Below are 14,728 nucleotides of genomic sequence, written 5' to 3' on the forward strand. Positions count from 1 at the left end.
GAAGATACTGTCAAGATACAGCGCCAAAAGATGTTGGCATATGAAATAAAAAGTATATATCTGAAGGAACACAAGGGAATTCCAGTTTGAATTTCCAGTGGAACCTCAATTAGTTGATTTTAGATATGATACTATCAACCTCGCACAGAAGAATCCTGGTACTGAAAAGAAAATTCACTAGGGACACAGGGTTTCTAAAGGAAAATAGCATAACATGTCTTACTGTATTTACCAGGTAAGACTAAATGCCAGGGAGACAAGACAACTGCACTGGAGCCAAAGGATAACCAAGAGCCAAAAAGATTTAATATTTAGCTTAAAACTTAAGACAAAGCTCACTGGATGATCCACTGTGTCAGTCTGAAGAAAGTTTTCATTTCAGAAAGGCAGCAGTCCTCAAAGTGTGATCCACAGACCACAGAGGGAAGACTGTTCTAATGGTGTCCAAAGTCAAAACAACTTTTAAAGAACACTAGTAAGTTACCTACATTTTTAACTACATTGACATTCAGAATGATGATGTGGCAATGGTGAACTGGCAAGAATAAAGGTAGTGATGCACTAATGTTCATTATCTTCTTCACCACCACACTCTCACATTTAGACAAAAACCAAAATGATTTTACTTGCAAATAAGGATGTTCTCTAAAAAAGCAGCATAAATTTTTAATTTTGACGTTAGAAAACATTTCTTTTTGACATCATATGTGTATATAACAAAATAAAAAAAAGTACTACAGTTTGATTTCTGGCCTAAGGAAAAGCACATATATTAGGAGTTCTGAGCAGAACTAGCTACTTTTTGCATGGGATAGCACTTTCACTTGAAAGCATGATGGATACAAAAACTGGGATTCAGTATATTTGCTAATTTTTTTTTTGAAAAATGAATGAAATACGGATTTTTTGGTCAATGACATCAAATTTTTAGGCAAACCATAGAATTTTAGAAAAGTTTGATCCATCAAATGATCTCAGCAGCTTCCAGACACTTAGAAACATTAACATTTCTTTGATGGAATTGATGGATGGCATAAATAGGTGTGAACTTCTGGTTACTAGGATGTTTTGGTATTGTATGGTGTGGGGAGCAACTCGGACTAGACTAAGTTACTGGAATTAAGACTTATTCTATGCATCTGCTCTCCCACAATATGGCGCTGGGAAAGGAGTAAACAACTTCTACAAAGCTGCCTCTCGCCAATTTGACTGATGAGCTACAGGAGCTGATCTTGCTCCTGATTGGAGGAGAGCAGCGTGCTCAGCATGTGGGTAGCAGAGTTGGGATTGGTGGAAGAGGACTATAAAGGAGGAGAGAGACAACACGCACCAGAAACATCCGGATAACATCTGACCAGCCCCCGAGAGAGCCGGCCGGTGGTGTGCCACTCCCCTGCGGAAGTGGGGAAAGTGGCAGGGGGAGCCGCCCTTCCACGGAGGTGGAAGGATCGGCAGCCAACCCGGGAAGGACCAGCAGCAAACCCGGAAAGGGCCAAGCAGACAAAAGAACAGCTCAGGGTCTAGTGTCGTTCCTCCGCGAAGAGGGGGAGCAACATAATGGTGCCGTGACTCGGAAATGAAGCCTAGGAGGGATAATGGTGCCCTGACTCAGATATGAAGCTTAGGAGGGATAATGGTGCCGTGACTCGGATAGGAAGCCTAGGAGGGAAGAAACGGGAAGAAGTGGGAAAATACCGGAGAGAGAGACTAGCAAAGAGCCTAGGGAAAAGCCGGACGGAAAAAGTGCCGGGAGAAATCTAGGGTTGAAAGTGAAAGTGAAAGCAAGAAGAAACACAGACTCGGATACGGACTACGGGGGGAAGCTGGGAGAAATCTAATATTAAAAGCGAAAGTGAAAGCTAGAAGAAACAGACTCGGATATGGACTGTGGGGAGAAGCCAGGAGAAATGAGAGAGAAATATTGTTGGAAGAAAGTTAGAAAATATACCGGGTAGAGAAAAATATGTTAGGGAAAATGAAGCCGCGGGGGTAGGCCAAAGCGGAGACGTAAGCTAGGTTGGGATTCGTCAAGTCAGCCCGGGGAACAAAAGGCAAAAAACTAAAACCAGAAGCGGAGACATAAGCTAGGTTGGAATCCGTCAGATTAGTCTGGGGAGCAAAAGACGGGAAGCCAAACCGAAAAGCGGAGACATAAGCTAGGTTGGAATTCATCAGGTTAGCCCGGGGAACTTAGACTGAAAACCGAGAAGCGGAAACGTGAGCTAGGCTGTGATTCGCGGAAGCCGCCGCACGCAGAGAAAGCGCGCGGGGCACAAGCGGAGAGAGCGCACGGGGTGCGAGTAGATAGGGAGCGCGGGGCTAGCGTGGAGGCTATGGGGCGGGCGCAAAGGGCGCAGAGACCGTGGAGAGCGCACGCGAAGCTGCGCAGATGAGAGAAGTGCGGGCTGAAGCCGCACAGAGCAGGTAAGCCGCTGCGGGGCGAGGCACCGAGAAGCCGCCTCGGGGCGGGTGCCAGGAAGCCGCAGGGATAAGAGAAACAGAAGTTTAGAAGTAAAATGAGAGAAATAGGAATGCTGGCAGATAGAAGTAAAATAGGAGATATAGGAATGCCCGGAGATGGAGAAATAGAGAAAAATAAGGCCTCTCCACAACATGGCAATGAGAGGGCTTGGATTCGGTCTGCCTGATTAGGCGATAAGCACCAGCAGGCAGCTCGAGCAGAGTATGAGCCACAGGTCACCGAAGATAGGCACGAATCAACATCAATAAGTCTCCCCACAATATGGCAATGAGAGGGCTTGGATTCGGTCTGCCTGATTAGTAAGGCGATAAGCACCTGCAGGCAGTTCTAGCAGAGCGTGCACTGCAAGGCACTGAACACAGGCACGCATCAGCGCCTAAAAACCTCCTCACAACATGGCGAAGAGAGGACCCGGATTCGGTTTGCCTGATTGGTAGGGCTTGTAAGCACCTGTGGGCAACTCTAGCAAGCAGAGCAGAGTGTGCGCCGCGGGGCACCAAAGACAGGCGCGTATCAATGCCAAAAAATAAAAAGAAAGGAGGTGGAAGGATCGGCAGCCAACCCGGGAAGGACCAGCAGCAAACCCGGGAAAGGCCGAGCAGACAAAAGAACAGCGCAGGGTCTAGTGTCGTTCTTCTGCAAAGAGGGGGAGCGACAGTATGGTGCAGGACAATGAAATACACTAACATTTAGAAGCTCTGCGTGTCAGAAAATTAATTTTTTAAAAATGATCTATGCATTACAACTCAAGGAGAACAAAAAGATCCATTTCAAGTGTAAGACAGATCAGTGGATTTTAATTCAACACAAAAAGTATGTTTGTTGGTTTTACATTGTTCAATGCAAGAAACCTTACTAATTTTTGGTGTAGTTTAAAATAATACCCAAAATGATCAGAAAAGGCTGTGGACATAGTCTTCTTTCCAACTTCCTATTACTGTGAAGCCAAAATTTTTCACATACTTTTTCTGAAACAATGCAGTATACTGAATGCCAAAGATACATGAAAATCCCACTTATCCTATTATCATTTTGAAGATAAAGGAATCTTTAATATGTGAAAAAAGACTACACTTCTCTATATTTTGAAACATTTTTATTAAAACTGTTACTTATGTTAGGCAAGTAATATAATTTTTAATGTAATTTCTAATATTAAATATCTAAACTATGATCCACATAAATAAAAGCTCATTGGGGTCTTCAATAACTTCTGAGAACACAAAAAGCTTGAGAAGCACTCTAAGTGGGTATCAACATTATACCTTATGAAAGTGAAAAGTCATAAACTGAAACATTTAAGATCACTAGAGATAGGCCCCCAACAACCTTACTATAATTAAATTACAAACAAAGCAAAATTGGGCCTTCTCTTTGCAATTTACAATAAAAGATAAAAACAAAAATGGATACTGAACTGTTTAAAAGGGAAGTTCTTGAGAATGTATAAAATGTGAGACTCCTTTTTCTTTTAATCTCACTCCTTGCCACGGATAAGAATGCAAAAAGAACCCTCCAAAATTCCTGTAAAGATAACCATAAAAATGCTGCTCCATGATTAAAAATTGGGCAACATCTAAAAAGTCCTCTTCTGGCCGGCGCCGCGGCTCAACAGGCTAATCCTCCACCTAGCGGCGCCGGTACATCGGGTTCTAGTCCCTGTCGGGGAGCCGGATTCTTTCCCGGTTACCCCTCTTCCAGGCCAGCTCTCTGGTGTGGCCCGGGAAGGCAGTGGAGGATGGCCCAAGTGCTTGGGCCCTGCACCCCATGGGAGACCAGGAGAAGCACCTGGCTCCTGCCTTCGGATCAGCGCGGTGCGCCGGCCGCAGCACTCCAGCCGTGGCAGCCATTGAGGGTGAACCAACGGCAAAAGGAAGACCTTTCTCTCTGTCTGTCTCTCTCACTATCCACTCTGCCTGTCAAAAAAAAAAAAAAAAAAAAAGAAAAAAAAAAGAAAAAAGAAAAAAAAACAGTCCTCTTCTGAAGAAATGTACTACATACTAGGAGAAGAAAATTCATCCCAATCTCTCTGCTAAAAGCATGAACAAAGACACCAGAGAAAATCAACTATAAAATCTCAACAGTCCTACAAAACAGGGAATTGCCTTGTCTTCCTATATCACACAGGTCATTTCAATAGGCATAATGAGCCACGATCAAAGTTAAGCCTGATTATACAATGACATTTTAATGTATGTTGATTTCATAAACTTTCAGGAATTTTTTGTTTCCATGATGAATCTTACCACAACTGGTATAGAGTGTTAGTATCTATAGTATTACACAATCTTTTTTTTTTTTTTTCAAGATTTATTTATTTGAAAGAGTTACACAGAGAGAGGAGAGGCAGAGAGAGAGGTCTTCGATCTGATGGTTCACTCCCCAAATGGCCACAACAGCTGGGGCTCTGTGCCAATCTGAAGCCAGGAGCTTCCTCTGGGTCTCCCATGCAGGTGCAGGGGCCCAAGGACTTGGGCCATTTTCCACTGCTTTCTCAGGCCATAGCAGAGAGCCAGATCAGAAGAAGAGTAGTCAGGACTAGAACCGGCGCCCATATGGGATGCCAGCACTTCAGGCCAGGGCATTAACCTGCTGCGCCACAGTGCCAGCCCCCCATCTTTTAACAAGACTGAGAGATTTTTGTAAAAGCATAAAAGCTAAAATTCCTCTAACTTTCAATATAAACCTTAGAAAAACAAGCATTTGTTTCTAGAATAAGATTGGTACCAGAAAGAAGATAGCATGCTAAGGGTCCTATGTAATCATTATTACTCAGGATGAGAACAAAGTCTTCAAGAAAAATTATAGTCAAGGAATAAGCATGGCAAATTGCACCTAACTCACCCACTACACTGAACCTAACATTCATAAAATGAACTTTAATGAAAAATTCTAGCTGATGATGGATAATAAATTTTTATAACTACCTATCTAAATTTGGGTTGATGCAGGTAATTTTCCTCCACATAAGTAGTTACATACATTTGTATGTTATTCAGACTGTGGCTCTGTATTTCTAAAATACTGCTTTACATATTTTTTTAAAGGCACAGCTGCGGACTGTTGCTATATATTTTTCCAGTAGTTCTCTACAGTAATACTGATGAAGTTGATCCTTTCCTGACAAATGTGTGTTATCTGACTGACCTTCCTATAGCACTTATTCCTGTTGAAGGATGAGTTCTATCAACAGAAATAAAAATATAACTAAAGCTATAAGATGGATAGTTCTCAAATTCTACTGTTTGGCTAGTAGTAAAGATACCTGCTATGCCTGAAGATGGATTTTTGATGTTTTGATGACTACATTCAGATAAAATTGATGACATTCATTTTAATTTAGTATCTCAGAAGAAACAAACATATTATGTCTATCAGAACAGATGGCTCATTACTAGCCATGAATCTGTTATCAAAGAATGGAAGGAACTAGATCCAACTAAATATATGTCAGATTTGAGATACAGATATATACATACACATACACTTGAGATATAGAAGATATATACATATATGATAAACATTGTCTTCCATAGCTTTCGCTTTTTTATGCAGGATTTATTATCAAAATAAAACATAATTATACTGTTTTAAAAACAGTATCTTTTTATTCTAATTATTTCTAGGTTGCTTTTGAAAATGATATATTTGCTGATCAATTTGAAATTTTGCAATGACAAGTTACAATATGTCAAGGACAACAGCCTTTTTAAATTGTATCTCCTACAACCAGGATAAGCACCTAGCTCCTGCCTTTGGATCAGTGCAGTGCGCTGGCTGCAGCGCACTGGTCGCGGCGGCCATTAGAGGGTGAACCAATGGCAAAGGAAGACCTTTCTCTCTGTCCACTCTGCCTGTAAAAAAAAAAAAAAAAAAATATATATATATATATATATATATCTCCTACCAAGTTAGCTGGGCACTGCTAACAGTAATGTAGCTTATTCCTAACTTTGACAGGCCGAACTCAAGCAGCTATAACAACTCTACAAGGATCATAGTGACCAACTTTTATGGCTAATTCCAAGAAGAAGCACATATAAAATTCGAGGAAAATTTTGAAGGTCAGAGAAAACTACTAAGGAAAAAGGATGGGAGTATACGTTGAGTGAGATGCTGATACAGGGAATGTAGTTTTGGGAAATGTAAAGCTGGAACGAAAATACTTGAAAAATTAATAAACAAAAATTTCTGATTCAACTTTAGTGTTTAATGTTTCCTTTTCTCTAAAAGAGAAATCATAAAGATTTTTCAGAAAACATACCTTTGAAGTCTTCACACTGGTCCAGAGTATTTCAAAATTATCTCTATTTAAAAGTCCTCATATTGTCATTTATACAGAATATGGTTTTATGTCATATATTAAGATGACCTTGTGGAAGAAAACAGACATCTCCCTACTTGACCTACTCAAGTATACACTCCTAGCTCATTCCTCAATAATATGTGTATCTTTATAAATAAGATGATTTCATCATGATTCAGTGACATCTTTGTGTTCTAGCATGAACAGAGCTCCTGGCATGCAGTGAAGACAGAATTTCATCAACAGCATTCATGGTTTCATATTTTTAACACCTCTGAAATATGGGAACATCTTACAAAATTAAACATCAAACATAGTTCAATCAGTAGTATTTTTCAGTTCTTTATAAAATAATATTGCCTTTTTAAATGATGGGAGTTTTTACAACAGCTGGCTGTAATCAATGTTAAATTTAGTTACACTGAATTAAACCAAGGTGAAATGCTTTCTGTTTACTTATTAGTTCACAATAAACTAAAATTCATGGTGCACTCTATTGTATGTTTAAAAAGTCTTTTGTTATAATCTGACAATTTATGGGCTGTGTATCTTTTCATCTACCTTAAAAACTACCCAAGTGTGTAAGTACATAGACATATTTTATATAACATGCATTATATATATATGTATATATATACATAAATTGATATGGAGGTCTAAATTTAATCTTCTAATTCTTTCATCTATCTTTTTTGGGGGAGTTGCATGGAGTAAAAATATGAGTTTTATTCTCTCAAATTTTAAGAGTTCGCTATAAGTATTGTTAACCTCATACACAATGTACAGAGCTCTGAAACTTTTCTTAAATAATTGAAACTTTATATCCACTGAACAGCCAGCTCTCCATCTTCCCTCTCTCTAACCTCTAGCTACCATCATTTTATTTCTATGAGTTAGACTACTTTATACTTCATATAGGTGAAATCACTTAGTATCTTTCTGTGAATGGCTTATTTCACTCAGTTCATTACCTTCAGGGGTCATCCATGTTGTTGGAAATGACAAGATTTCTTTTTAAAAGATGAATGATATTCCACGTATGTATACACCATATTTTTTTTTTTATCTAGGCATACCTCATTGGACATTTAGGTTGCCTCTGTAACTTATCTAATGTGAATGCTGTGGCAAGGAAAATTAGAGTACAAGTATCTCTATGAGATCCAAGCTTCAACTCGTTTGAATCCTCAGGAGGATTTTTATAGTTCTATTTTTAGAGGGAGCGTCTCTTTCTCCACCCCCCCCCCCCCCCACACAAAATCGGCCAGTCGGCTCACCAAAGGCCTGCAACAGCCAGGGTTGGAATAGAAACTTTGGAAAGTTGGGAGCTAGAAACTCAATGAAGGTTGGTCAAAACCCAACTACTTAAACAATTACCTATCTGCCAAGGTGAGCATTAACGGAAGCTGCAATTGAGAGTGAAGCCAGTATTTGAATCCAATCACTCTGTTACGGTTTGCAGGAGCTAACCACTTTGCCTATTATACATCCTCTGTTCCTCAATGAGACTGTTTTGGCTATTTGGGGTCCTTTGTGTTTCTATATAGATTTTTCATTTTCTATTAAAAATGTCATTGGGATTCTGATGAACACTGCATTGAATCTATATCTTTATGAGTGGTATGGAGATTTCAGCAATATTTAATATTTAAGTCTTCCAGTCTGTAAACATGAGATGTCATTTCATTTACTTATATAGTCTCGAATTTCTTTCAGCAATGTTTCCTACTTCTCACTGCATAAGTCTTTCACTTCCTTGGTTCATTTTATTACTAAATATCTTATAGTTCCTGATGCTATTGTAAATGAGATTGCATCATTCTTTTTTCAAATTGTTCTTTATTAGTGTATACAGAAATACAAATGATTTCTGTACATTAACTATTAATCTTGCAATCACTAGTTCATTAGTTCTTTAACACTTTTGTGTGTGGTAGGATGTGTGTGTATGTGCATATTTAGCATCTTCTATAGAGATCATGTCTTCTGAAAACACAATTTTACTTCTTTCAAATCTGAATGCCTTTCTACTTTATTTTCTTGTCTAACTGCTCATATTGGCAATTTTACTATTATGCTGACCAGAAGTAAGGAAAACGGGCAGCCTTGCTCTGTTCCTGATCTTAGAGGGAATCCTGACAGCATTTCACTGTTCCATCAGTATGTTGGCTGTGGGCTTTTCATGTCACCTTTATTAAATTTTATTTCTAGATTGAGTGTTTTTATCATAAAAAGTGTTGAATTTTGTCAACTGTTTTATGTGTCAATTGAGAGGATCATGCAGTTTCTATCCTCATTCTGTGAATTATCCTTGCAGGCTGACATCTCTTTGGCCAAGGTATATGATCCTTTAATTCTGCTGAATTTAATTTACAACTACTTTGTTGAGAATTTCTGCATCTATGTTCATTGGCAATACTGGACCACATCTTCTATTTTTGTAATCTTTCATTTTGCTATAGGGTAATGCTAGACTCAAGATACGAGTTTGGAAATGTTCCCTCCTTTCCAGTGTTTTTGGAACAGTTTGAGAAGGACTGACATTAATTGTTTTTTAAATATTTGGCAGAATTCACCAGTAAAGTCATCCAGTCCTGGACTTTTTTGTGGGGAGGAGGCTGTTTTATTTCAGGTTCAATCTCCTTACTAGTTATAAGCTGTCGAATTTTCAATTTTCTTATGATTTGCTATTGGTAAGTTACAAGCTTATAGAATATCATTTATTTCTTCTAGATTATCCTATTTGCTTTACATATAATTTTTTATAGTAGTCTCTTATGATCCTTTGTGTTATCAGTTGGACTGTCTGTTCTTTCATTTCTTCTAAGATCAGATGAGATTGTGCACATTTGGGGTGGTATGACCATAGACTCTCTTTCATTTCTGATTCTGAGTCTTTTTTTTTTTTCATAGTGTAGATAAAAGCTTATCAAGATAGTTCAATTAAAAAAAAAAAAAAAAAAACTTAGTTTTGTTTTTGACCGATTCATTCATTCCCTATTTCTGCTCTGATCTTTTTCCTTCCTTTTGATGCTCATTTTGCTATTAGTTTGTTCACTTTTCAGTTACTGGAGGTGTAAATTTAGGTTGCTTATTTGGCTTGTTCTTTTTTAATGTAGACATTTGCTGTCAAGCTCCTTCTCAGGACTGTTTTTTCGGCATTGGTTCCACTATGTTCTTTCCATTTTTGATTATTTCAAGATATTCTCGAATTTCTTCTTTGACTCAGTGTTTCTTCAAAACGTTACTGCTTAATGTGTACATATTTGTGCATTTTCCAATTTCTATTCCTGCCACTGATTTCTAATTTTACTCCATTGTGATTGGAAAAAGATACTTGGCATTATTTCAATCTTAGATTTGCTGACTCATTTTGTGACCTAATATATCCTGGAGAATATTCCATGTGCATTTAAGAATGTATATTATGCTCCAGTTCAGTGGACTATTCTTTATATGTCTGTTACACCCATTTGGTCCATGGTGATGTTCAATTTGTTTCTTTAATGATCTTCTGATTGGGTCCATTATTTAAAGTGGCATATTGAAATCTACTATAATTGTGAGGCTATTTCTCCCTGTTCAGTTCTACAATGTTTGCTTCATATATTAGGCGTTGATGTTGGCTATATATGCAAATGGAACATTTTCCTGGTGAACTGACCCTTTTATTATTTATACAGCATCCTTGGTCTCTGGTGACAGTTTTTGATCTAAAAGTCTATTTGTCTAAAACAAGTACAGATACACCTACCTCTTTTGGATATCATCTGTGTAGAAAACATTCTTTATTCTTTCACTTCTAGCCTACATGTGTCCTTAAATCTAAAGTTGGTCTTTTATTTTTTTTTTTAAATCTTCTTACCTATTCTGTAGCTTTGGATTGGGAGACTTAATCTAATTATAATTAACTACTGATCAGGAAAGACACTGTCAATTTGCTAACTGTTTTCTAACTGTTTTATGTTTCTATTTTCATTCTATCTTCTTTTGTATATTTTATAGCACTATTTTCTTTTTGATTATCAAGTAGTTTACATAAAACATCTTTTAGTCCTAACAACTTATTTTATGCTGATGACAAGTGAACTTCAAATACAAAAATTCTACACTTTTACTTCTACCACCATAATTACTGAAGTCACAACTTTTATCTTTTTAATTATATATCCATTAGCATATTTCTATTTGTTCTACATTGCCTTTCAATGTATACAACAAAATTAAAAGTGATTATGTACCACCATTTTATTACAGTATTCTGTGTTTATTTACGGAAGCCAGCAATGTGGCACAGCAGGTAGAGCTGCCGCCTGCAGTGCCCGCATCCCATATGGGCGCCGGTTCAAGTCCCGGCTGCTCCACTTCTGATCCAGCTCCCTGCTGTGGCCTGGGAAAGCAGTAAAAGATGGCCCAGGTCCTTGGGCCCCTGCATTCACGTGGAAGACTTGGAAGAAGCTCTTGGCTCCTGGCTTCAAATCTGCGCAGCTCTGCCTGTTGCAGTCAACTGGGGAATGAGGCAGCAAATGGAAGACCCCTCCCTCCTCCCCTCCCTCCCTCTCCTTCTTTGTGTAACTCTGACTTTCAAATAAATAATAAATAGGTCCTTAAAAAAAATTATGTATTTACCTTTACCACTGAATCTTTTATTGTTGTTTGGCATCCTTTTCACTTATTCTTACTGTCAAACTAGACTTTAGTCTTAATACCATATTTACTCTATAAATTAAAATGGCCCAAAACATACTTTCATGTTGTCTGATAGTTACAAACCATAACTGAGCTTCTAAGACTTAGAAAACAGAGGATCTGTGTTTAAAACCAATAATGCAGTTTTAGTACATAAAGACTATACCAATTGTAATACATACCAGTTCCTTTGCTTAGATATGGAGGCTTAAAGAACTTCACGACACCATAGACATTGACAATTGTACCACCTTTAAGCTGATTCAGGGGTGTATATATATAATGTGTTGCTGGAATCTAAAGAAAGACAATACAGTGATACAACAATCTTAATTTACACTTTAGAATAATATTATGATCAAATTTGTAAATTAGCAAATCCATATAACTATTTTATCTGTGTAAGTGTCTAAAAGAGGCCATTCCATCTGGAGAGTGAACCAATGGATGGAAGACCTCTCTCTCTGCTTCTGCCTCTCTAACTCTGCCTTTCAAATAAATAAAAATAAATCCTAAAAAATAAAAGAATCCATAGCCTAAAACAAGGCACTGTGCAGCTAATAAAGTTTCCTATATACATCAACTAGTTTTTCTCAGGAATTACTTTGCTTAAAAATTATGTCATTTGTACAACAGCTCCTAAAAGCACAATTAACCTGTACTCTAGGTAAAACATAATACATCTTCAATATAACAGAATATAGTGAATTTATAATATAAAAACTGAAGCAATAACAGAGAACAGATATATCTTCAATGTTAGTGATTTAAGAAAAGAGTATTTAAGAAAAGAGTATTACTAACTGGAAATAATGAAGCATTTTTATTAGTCCTGAAAGGCCAACTGGATTATTGGTTCTTTCAATAAAGAATTCCATGTCATGCAAGTTTGGGAGAACTTTTCTTTCTATGGTAACTCCAGAAGTATTAAAGCCTCTAAAGGGATTTTCAGTGATTATTCTCGCTATTTTTAAGTTAGCATTTTCCAAACTTATTTGGCAAAGAAATCATAACTGGAGACAAGAAATCATGATGTTATCAGACAGAGCAAATTCTGAGAAATTTAAGAGATTTGAACTCTGGTTTTTAACCTTAGTATCATTTTAAAACTCACGGTATAACCCCCACCCCCATACTGTTAGAAAAATTTTACTTAGGCCTAAATGAAGTCAGGTTTTGATTCATAAATGGCTCCAACACAATAAAAATAAGAGAACAGAACATTATTCTCTGAAACAACTATGCTTAAGTTTAGAAAGAAAAGCAAAAGTGGTTTATAAAGCTGTATCTACAGCTTAACAGAGATATACTAAAATCCTTAAAAGGTCTCAATCAGGTGTCCCCATCATCCAAACATCCCTACTCCAACTGGAAATAAGCTTACTCATCATTCTAAGAGTTAACATTTTACATTAAATCAAAACCAATTAGTTTTTTTCAAGGAAGATGATCCCTCAAGTCAAACACAAGAGGCGTAGGACTTAGAAATCTAATCAAATTTTAATATAAAAGAAAGCTGTAACTCATCAATGATGAAAGAAGAATGGTCAGCATATGGAACTGAGGAGAGAAGATATAAGCTTAGCTGACAAAATAATTGGTCCTAGTAGTCTATCTTAATAAGTATCTTCCTATACTGATGAATGGAGAAGACTATCACAGCTCTAACATTTAAGTAACCATAGTTATTAAATGATAACCAACAAACAACTTCTAATTATTAATTTGGGGTTCCCAGTAAATCAGTCCATATGTGTGTGTGTACAGCAGATAAGTTATATTTCTCATTGCAAATTAATAAATTGACAATTATTCTCTGACTAATTGGTTATTATACTTGAATGAGTTCATGCTTGGTAACATGGTAATTACATTTACATAAAGATTCCCAACAAGTACCAGACAATTTGTCTTCCTTGATCTCACAATAATGTAAGACAATTCCTTAAGAAAATAGAGTCAAATCATTTCAAAGAACAAAAATATTTGTGTTGAGGGAGGTATAGTGGAATTAGGCAAAAAAATGATGTAAGAATCAAAGGCTTTATGAACATGGTAACAAATCAAAATAGTGAAGAATAAACAACACAGAGGGAATAGAATGTACAAGAGATTGGATATAACATCATATAATCAGGGACCTGAAAGAATAGCTTGGATAGGCATACAGGGAATAGTTTAAATGTTGTCCTTAAGATTGCATAAGTGGGCCAAATGTTCTTAAATCCTCAAGAAAATATAAGATCTAATGATTGCCCCGAGTCACTTGAAAAGGGCAACTCTTCCTTAACTGAAAAATAATATAAAAGTCCTATAAACATCTCTAGTCTGAAGATAGGCCAGTTAGTAGTACATTACAAAAACGGTAACAGGCTTTCAGAAAATTATTGCAAATACTGACAAGAAAAATTAATAGTTTTCTTGAAATCAATTATAAGGTACACCATGCTCAGTTTAAAAATGTTAAAATGCAAAATGAGCATTTTATAGTCAAGAAAACAGAAGCAAATAAATCCGCTTATTTTAGAATGTGTCTTCCACTAAAAAACACATTTTTGCTATGTTCAGAAGCTTTTCCATTTACTTTTGTCTAGAACAATTTAGAGACATACTAATACCTGGGGCTGTTCCAAATTTAAAATGTACAGCAATTCATTTGTTATAATTTCTCCAAAAAACAGATTTTAATTATACTATTCAGAGTTTAATGTATCTTTTAGTTATTATCAACCAGTAAAAAAGTCTCTGTATGCTATCTCTGCATTATAAATCAAAGGTTTAAAAATAGGTAGAACAAAATCATTTTATTAAATATTACCAAATTACCATCTTTCTTAGTTTAACTCAGCTACAAATAGCAAAATAGGGACCTTCGTATTGCTATAACAAAGTCTTATAAAACTGGAAAAAATGAAAAAAAGCAAAATGTCTCAAAAATATAAAAATTTAAAGTTATATAACTTGCTAAAATAAAATTCAGCACATAAGCTGTTTAAATATGATAATGAAAAACAAGAAATCAATTTGTTTTAAAACTAATATTTTTATATAGCAACAGCTAATTTTTAATTTTCTCATGTAAGCATAGCTTATGCAAAAAAGCAGCTATTTTAGAAAACATAACAATCAGATAATAACTACAAGATAAATATAAAACAGAAATAACATTATAAGAAATGATAGGGAAGACCATTTCTCATTTTGTTGATACTATTTCAGACTATAAAGCAGATCCCACTGTATCAATAATA

The 14,728-nt window shown here is 36.5% G+C and overlaps 1 protein-coding gene across 36 annotated transcripts in view; it reads right to left on the reverse strand.

Annotated features, from left to right (window-relative positions):
- Positions 1-14,728, reverse strand: part of POT1 (protection of telomeres 1) — a 131,926-nt gene that overhangs the window by 82,799 nt on the left and 34,399 nt on the right. For all 36 annotated transcript variants that reach the window (XR_016231779.1, XR_016231778.1, XR_016231780.1 and 33 more), the window contains one exon: positions 11,660-11,774. Coding sequence is in view for 32 of the 36 variants with exons in the window: in XM_070071275.2 (XP_069927376.2) it covers positions 11,660-11,774 (115 nt within the window). In the remaining 4 variants the exon portion in view is untranslated. The remainder of the gene's footprint in view (positions 1-11,659; positions 11,775-14,728) is intronic.

The sequence above is a fragment of the Oryctolagus cuniculus genome, chromosome 3 (assembly GCF_051225735.1).
Source record: "Oryctolagus cuniculus isolate XC-2025 breed Fujian yellow rabbit chromosome 3, ASM5122573v1, whole genome shotgun sequence".
NCBI classification, from domain to species: domain Eukaryota; kingdom Metazoa; phylum Chordata; class Mammalia; order Lagomorpha; family Leporidae; genus Oryctolagus; species Oryctolagus cuniculus.